The sequence below is a fragment of the Cryptotermes secundus genome, unplaced genomic scaffold (genome assembly GCF_002891405.2).
Source record: "Cryptotermes secundus unplaced genomic scaffold, Csec_1.0 scaffold1257, whole genome shotgun sequence".
NCBI lineage: Eukaryota > Metazoa > Arthropoda > Insecta > Blattodea > Kalotermitidae > Cryptotermes > Cryptotermes secundus.
Genome location: NW_019745105.1, coordinates 514,792 through 523,573, shown reverse-complemented (window position 1 = coordinate 523,573; position 8,782 = coordinate 514,792). Strand labels below are relative to the sequence as shown.

General features: G+C 39.7%; 1 protein-coding gene across 1 annotated transcript in view; it reads right to left on the bottom strand.

Moving 5' to 3' along the window:
- Positions 1–8,032, bottom strand: part of LOC111875034 (limbic system-associated membrane protein) — a gene marked incomplete at its 3' end in the record, with an annotated part of 339,659 nt that extends 331,627 nt beyond the window's left edge. Inside the window, exon 1 of the mRNA XM_023871053.1 lies at positions 6,418–8,032. Within this exon, the coding sequence (XP_023726821.1) occupies positions 6,418–6,511 (94 nt within the window). The remainder of the gene's footprint in view (positions 1–6,417) is intronic.
- Positions 8,033–8,782: the final 750 nt, after the last annotated feature.

The window sequence follows — 8,782 nt, the reverse complement described above, 5'->3', positions numbered from 1 at the left end:
GTTTTTCTAGATCCTACACATTCGGTAGGACTCTTTGGGCGGGTGATCGGCTCGTCGCAAGGCCTCTAGCTGTACACAAACACAGAAAAACGCACACACACAAACTAAACATCCATGCCCTGAGTGGGATTCGAACCCACGATCCCGGCTTCCGAGCGAGCTAAGACAGTACATGCCTTAGACCGCTCGGCTACCGTGACTGGCCAAACTTTATTTTAACATCTATAAAAATAGATTAACAAACGGGGTCCCTCATATTCTTTTTAAATACCGTGGACAGTACGCTTTCTTCTGCCCTTAGACCTTTTGCAAATTCAGCCAATTCCAACGAGTCTTCTTGACAGATGTAGCTAATTGTGTTGCTTTTCTAAAAAGCAAGACGCACAGACGTACAGAGCAGAGGAGTTTCCTCCCCGAAACCTCGGCATTGAGGAAGTTAAAAACACGAGAACCTGATTTAAGTACACCAAGCTCTAATTCATTTTGGTGGAGCAAGTCATTGCATACAGTGGGCCTGGGTTCAGTACAAGGTTCTATATCGGCAAGCATTTTTGTAATGCTAGTGGGGTGGGACTTAGTCCTTTTTACTGCGGCCACTTCTGGCCTATAGTACCAGCCCTAGATGATAGGTGAGGGTGATTGTGGAGCAACTGGTGGAATGAAGATTGACAGGAGGAGAAAACCTGCCCTAGCGCCACTTTGTCCACCACAAATCCCACTTGACCAGACCCTGGATCTAACCCGGGCCACCGCGGTGGGAAGCCAGCGACTAACCGCTTTAGCTATGGCGCGGCCTACCGGCAAGTAGGTGGCGGACAACCTGCACTGAGATGTGTTTCCTTTCCGGTCCGTTTCCTACTTCCCACTCACCTACCGTCCTCTGGGAACGAGATTCGTAGTTTATGTAATGTTTCTCCATTTTGAAAGAACGTGTAACTGTGCTAGGGATCTAAGAATTGTAAATTGAAGGGAAATTCCACTAACATTCAACGATGAATCATGTATCTTCATTTTTCAAACTTCTGAACAAAAACCCAGTAGAATTAAAGAATTTTAGGTCCTCACTTCGATGTTTGTGAAAGTGCTTTGTTCTAACATGTGATAACGTTTAGTCCGGTACACGTTTCGGAAGAAGTACATTCCTCCGAAACGTCAATGTACGAGTACTTGTATCCAACAACATGGCGTTAGTCCCAGAGAGTAACATTCTTCAATGGAATGAAACTTTATAGTAATTTTATGTAAGTGCAGGTTATTTATAAATTTACTGTTGTGAAATACGTATCAGTGTTCAAAGTAACACAAAATGTATAGGAACTGTGACTCTATAATTTCAGAATTATTTGTTTGGCTACAGACTGTTCTGTTATGCGCACAATGTTATATTCATTACTACTGAGATGCTTGAAATGTTATTATGAAAATTTGTTCATATTGGTTTTAAGGCGACATTCATTCTGACTTCTGTTTCATGAAATTTTTTAAAAATTTATAACATTTTTAAGTATCCAGGCTTCTGAGGATGTAGCTTCTCTTTAAACTTTTACTGCTTTTATGATTCATCAACTACATTTAAAGTTCTACATATCCTGATATTGAATAAAATTGATGCCCTTAATTCAATATCTACTTTCAGCAAAGCCTAGCGTTTATTTGTTCCATAGAGAATCTTCGCATTACGACGACATTTCAGTAGTTTTCGACTTAATCTTGTGGATACAGTCCCTTGAGTTTCGGAAAGAATGTCACGCAGTAGTAAATTGTCTAATTTTTTGCAGTTCCTGCAGCTTGCTTTTTCTTTCTGTCTAATGTTCACAGTAAGTGCTTCCTTTGCAGAAGCCGCGTCTTGGGTCGCAAAGAATGACCTGTCTGTTTTCCTTCTTCCTTCATGCCAGTTCCTCTTGGGAGCATTATTTTTCACGTGATATATTTGATATATCTGTACCAGTTACATGACAAATCGGTGGATAAAAAGAGGAAGTGTCTCAAATTATAAGATTTCGTATTCAACTTTCAGTTAATGTTAACTTTTGAATATGCTGGAATGAAATATCTTTTTCAAGTTATGTAGGTGTACTTTTCTTAAACATTCTTACCACTTGAACAGAGAATTTAATTCGATTAATGTAGCTGAATAAATCTCCTGTGGGCTGTAATTCAACACGTTTGTGGGCTATGTATTTTTGCAATATATCGCGTTTGAAAGGTTAAATGACACTTCAAATTCTAGTACTTTTGGTTGTAGACATTAGGTAGATCCCGACGTTTCGAAAGAACATTTTGCCTCCATCCTTATGCTCGAATCCTGATTATAGAGGAAGCATATTATTTCGAAACTTCGGTATCCATCTACAAGACAACGTCCAGAAGTCCACTACTGTGGGAATCTCCAAACTTAGGTACGTTTGTATGCATGTATTTATATGTTTGAAGAGAGCAGTCTTCTGCGGTATATCGCCGTGTAGATATTGTGTTAACCGACGTTCCGGAAGAACGTATTGCCTCCATCTTCAGGGTAGAAAAATAAAGAAGAAAATCCGCGAGCACCTGTTAGCGCCTGCTCACGTTTGTTCCTCACAGATTTTTATACTCTAAAGATGGAGTCGATATGTTCCTCCAAAACGTCGGTTTACACAATATCTAGACGCCACCACATCCAAGAAGACTGCTTTCTTCATAGTCACCACTGTGAAAACCTCAAATCTAACTTATGTATGTTTGTTGACAGAAATGTATGAGTGATCTGTGTTGTGCAGCACGAAGATTAACTAAGGGTAGGGAATTTCAGCCCGGGAAGCGAAAACGAAAACCTGGAGAGGCCAGTGCATTTTTTTCTAGTCGCGTTAATATTTGGGGGTATATCGTGGTTATTTGCTGTAGTGTTTAAGGGACCTCTCATTAGAATTAAACCGTATGGCATAATGATGAAGTTGTCCCTCCTCTAAATGAAGCAAAAGACCATGAAGTGGGGTAGTGGAGGTATAACTCCACCATTATTGACCTCGGTAATAGATGGAGATGAGTGGTCAGTTTCATGCTTCAGGCCGCTTTAACGCGAGGAGGTTGGGTGGTACCTAGAGCCGGTCTGAAATAGAGAAATGTTTCTTACTCATGCTGGGTTCGAATCCAGGCGTTCTATCCCGTAGCCCGTCGCCATACCTACTGAGCTATACCAAATGTCCGAGATCCTTACAGACTTTTCTTTACTTTGTGTCAGTTTTATAAGAGCAACAACAACAACAACAACAACAACAAAAAGAAAATGCAGGAGTGACGCTTAAAATATTAATTCTTTTGGTTGAATGTAATTCATAGCTATATAAAAATACTTTAGATGGAAATTTGGAATTTCTTAAATGGGTACATATTTCAACATAGCGAACAAATAATGTCTATGAAGGAAGAAGTCTTCTGGAATTTGGCACCGTGTATATGTGGTGTTAACCGACGTTTCGGAAGAACGTATCACCTCCATCTTCAGGGTAGAAGGAAAATATAAGAACTCCGCAAGCGAAGAGACAGTGAGAACCGGTAAAAGTAGACTGTTTTCTTCATATTTACCGCCGTGAAAGCCTCAAATCTTACAAATAATGTCTATATCCCGTTTAGACATTCTCCTGTTCATTAATATAGAACTGCATGATATAGTTAAAGTAATGGCCACAAGGATGTCTTTGTGGTTACGACTGGCAAACAGATCACAAAACATTGCACTGTGCCTTCAGGAAATCAACAGATATGGTATAAGTTATTTAAACTCAGCTCAATCGAGAAAAGCATGTTATTAAATTCAATCTCGATTATCTGTTCTTCCCCGTAGCTATAAGTTAACTGGGTCGCGAGAATTACAAAGTTCAGAAGAAGTGCTTTATGCATTGGAATTTTCCAGTATACTAACAGCTGTATATTTTATTTATTCTATATAATAGGAACAAATACGGTATCCATTCTATTTTGGTTTTGTTCGCAGTGTGTTTTCTGTATCTGACATTTGAATATGTTTGAGAAATGTGATGAATGATCTGCAATGTAAGACTTCTTCTTTTCTCAGTCTGTTTCCTTCCGTTCTCTTTGTCTGGTGGTTGCTAGGGGATTGTACGCTATAAAACATGAGGTACATGAAACCAACAATTTTAGGAAAGGTATCCCTGTAACAGGCTGTGGAGCCCTATAGGGTTGTGAGAGTTGAGTTTCCCACATTTTGTAGACAATCGGCTCATAGATGGCGGTAATGTTGTTAGCCTTACGCGCCGGCCGCCCTTTACCCCCGAAAACGTTCCAAGAATATTTGTGGTACTCATTTCTGTTAGAGACTGAGTCGACCCCAGGGCCATAGTGCGGCTGGAAGGATTAGGTAAATTGAAAGAAATCCAATGACCTCATCGGGACTTGAACCCGCGACCTTCCGGCTTGTAGCATAGTGCCTCAACCAACTACACTACCGCGTGCCCACAATGAGTTTATACCTCACACTATTTACTGCTATACCGTGTCGCAGATGTAAATACTGTAGAAAACACGTGACGCTTTACCACTTGTTCTTAATACCCGAATATTATGTACTACTAATAATTCAGTGTCTGTTTTTTGCAGTATACTAAGTCCCATGTGTCAATCAACATCATAAAAATGTCATATTTTTGTTTACATTGGTTACGAAATTTATTAGCGATATATCTAGCGATCAACTACTACACATCTACATACACTGTGAACGGACATGTTTCATGGAAGACTTATTCGCATATACGATATAAATAATTTACAAGCTTTATGGTGAGCATCCTATTCTGTGTTATTTACGAAAAAATATAATTTACAACTATCCCAAATTATATATATAGTTGGTTGAAGCACTATGCTACAAGCCTAAAGGTCGCGGGTTCAAGTCCCGATGAGGTCATTGGCTTTTTCAATTGACCTAATCCTTCCAGCCGCTCTATGACCCTAACAGAAATAAGTACCAGGAATTAGTTAAATAATTTTCCTGGGGAGTAAAGCGCGGCCGGCGCGTAAGGCTGACAACCTTATGGCCATCTTTGAGCCGATTGTCTAGATAATGTGGGAACCTCAACGTCTCACAACCCTCTGGGCCTTCATGGTCTGGTACAGGGTTAGCTTTACTTTACTTATACTTTTTTTATGGTGAGGATCCTGTTTTGTGTTATTTACGAAAATATATAATTTACGACTGTCCCAAATTATATCCTTTTCGTAAGTGATTTTACCATTTGCAGTCCCAAAGACCTAACTTAAGAGTATCACTGTGGATATGGGATCTACACGTATTTACAATATTCCTGTTTCATGATGTGTATGAGCAATTTAAATATTTCAGTTTAATTGAACTCGGATGAAACACATAAAGAGCATATCTTCTAACTAGTGGAGAATAACATAGGCTACTCCGTACATAGTTCTGTCTCTTCCTAGTGGACTGGAACGTTGATTAATAACTGTCTATCGGCTTGGCTGACTACTAGAAGGAATGATCATGTTTTTCATTTCATTCAGTTATTTGCCATCGTTTCTCGGTAAATTTAGTTGAAAGTTGTCCTTAGTGGATGGCTTTGGCAATCAACTCAACTTCAAGGCTGAACCAAATTTATGCTAGATTTGATTCACGGCGGTGACTATGAAGAATGTCGTCTTCTTGAATGTGCCGCCGTGTAGATATTGTTTTAACCGGCGTTTCGGAGGGACGTATCTCCTCCATCTTCAGGGTATAAGAAATCCACGAGCGATAAATCAGCGTGAGCAAACTGCAGACTGCATCCACCTTCTCTCGCTGATTTTTATACCCTTTTTATTATGACGTTGAAAATATTTCGCTACTGGATTCTACCTTGAGTAATGTCAATTTAGTTCGTGCTCTCAAACCTATGTATTTATTGTCCGTTCTAATATTGCTTCTCCATGCAAGCATGTGTGTCCTATGTGAAGTTTCCTTTCAGGATTTTCGAATAATTTTGTAGACTATGCATTTCTTATCTCTCAGCTGAATGCTAATTGTCCAACCCATCCCATAATTTATGATCTGACCGCTCTAATTGTATGATTTGCTCCAGGCTTTAAGAACACTCATTTGTGTCCATCTCTTACGCTCGGATAGTACTCTCCATGCGTGTACAAAGTAGCTGATAAAATAACCATTCTCTGTATGTTTAATTCTGAAGTTATTGAATAAGAAACGAGAAGATAAAAACAAGGAATTGAAGCATAACAGGCATTTGAGAGTACGTATCCTTGAACTGAGGCAAAATTTCTTAAACAGGTGTTGCGGTCTAATAGATGCTTGTACGAGTACATTGGATTCTACGTAAAGATGAAGTAAATGTTGTCGTATCATCGCTGTAAGATTAGCTCCCATTCTAGCCGTATTTTGACACATGTTGATATAACAGAATTCTCTTTTACCTTGCAGCCCCGCACAGTAGCCAAGAGTGATGAGAAGTGGCCACCACACAAATCCACGTCGTATACGCACCATGGCACACCAGGTACAGTACATGACACACCAGTAATGTATCTTGTTTATAAATTATCGTAGCAACTCACACAGGTGACAGTCTACGCACTAGAATTGTTGGGCGCCCGCCAACCCATGGAGTTTCTTGTACTTCACCGATATTTCTGGAAGACATTTGATATTTCACGCACTTGAAATACACATTCATGCATGCACTTACTTCAGTGTTCCGAACAGAAGCTTCACTCTTCTTACTTTCTATAAAACAGTCAACTGTACAATTAAAATATTATCTGAAATTCTCAGTTTCAGTGTATACGCACATAGGTCACTGAAGTGTTACTTGACATTGACTCGTTATACAGAACGTTATGGAACACTACACACTTCTATTCTGCTTATGTTTCAGTCAGTTCTGAACTCTAAGGTATTTAGTCGATCTGCTTTTCCTTTCAGAGACAGAGAAAGTTTTGGTAACTGTACTTGTCACTTTGGGGCAGATTAACGTAGAACTGGGATCAGAAAACCGCAAGAGGGTGCGGTAAGGAAAGAAGATAAAGTTCAAACGAATCTCTTGTGTCTACATGCAGGAAATTATTCCTTTGATATTGATACAGTGTTCACTGCGATACACTCAACGCCAAAACCATCTTATAAAATGTAATTGTAAAGCGATTGAAACTTCAATTACACAGGCCTATATGAGGCCTCAGGATACATCACACATAATCAATTAGAAACTCTGCTTTAGTGTGAACATAACTTTGAATTCCAGCTCTTGTTAGGATGTCATTTGAGTTACTTCTAGAATTATCGATTATGAAGATATTGTCGATATTGCAATTCCATTATAAGAAGGTAACTTTGGTTATTGAATTAGGATTATTATAGTCTGTAGGCCTATTCATTTGTTAAAGCCATGTACGATCCTCTACAGTTTCTCAGTAATGGCAGAAAGTAAAGTCTGTAGTTTAGTCAAGAACAGCAAATAGTCGCCGTGTTCTTGTAAGGCTAATTCACAATTAAATTTATTCTCTCTCGCATCCCTCCCTACACCATGTTCTACAACTTGTCTCCCAGAGAGAGAAAAGTTCAACAAACCTTGCAACACGTCCCCACTCTTCCGCCACTTGTTAGGACACTAGAAGAGAAAGTAAATCACTACAAAGTCAAATCCAAAATCAAGGTTCTTTCGTGAGAAGTTCACAAATTGAATATGTTTAAACAGAAAGTGGTGTGTACTGAAAAATATTAAACGTCCGGTGTGACACTGTTCTTCTTTTCTTTGTGAATAAACGGCTGAATTATTTCCATTAGGTAATGAAAAGGCCTGTCAAATAATTGGAGAGTTTCGGCAATAGAGAACGGTTATAACTTGCCAGTTGGACTGCAGGTAGAGTGAGACTGGAGTGATAAACACGTAATGGGTTGTGGACTATAAATCCGTCAGTAGTGTACGTGTTCTAGGTGCTGCAACGTTGTCGCGATATGCAGTTGTGTGTTATCACTTAACGCGTGACACGGAGTTCCGCGCGCGGATTTGCCGCTTGTAGCAGTTGGGAAGAGAAGCCGCAACTGAAATTTTGCCGGCTGCCAAGCCTGTAGTTTCATACAGTGAGGCTGGTCCCCACTTCTGCTCCTTGTATCCCCACTCCGCACAACGCCCTTGCGCACTGTATCCAAGAGCAGCAGCTATACTGTCCCAGCGACGCCCTAGCATTTCGGTGACCACGGCAAGTGATGCTCTTGCTGCGAACATATTCCCAATTTCCTGCCCCGAAATGCAATGCGTTTCGTGTTCACAAGCACCGTCACCGACACCGCCTATTCCAACCGTTCTGTTGTAATATCCGTGTCCAATTCTGAAGAGCTTTTCACTTTGGAATGTTAAAAGTAGATTTCGTTCTTTTTTTTTTTGTATGTAACGCTTTAAGAATTCCCTGCGTAAGTGTAATCAAGCTGAAGAGTCCATATAAAGGAATCTATTCGAATATCGCCAGGGTGCAACACGTTGTTTAATGTTACATGAAGCAGACAGAGTATGTCCTTTGTTACAAGTTACAAGCACAAGGGAAGAAATGGGGATACTCACAGTTAAAAATAGTTATATATAAATATGTACACTGCTTTCATAATATATGTAAATATGATATTAAAAAATCCAAGCGATGACTTTCGAAATTTATGTTGCAGATGATGGAGCCTAACGATAACTATCGTATTTACGCATGTATAGGCCGCACATTTTTTGCCAAAAATTCAAGAGGAAAACTGGGGTGCGGCTTATATTTGAAATATTCGAAATCACACTTC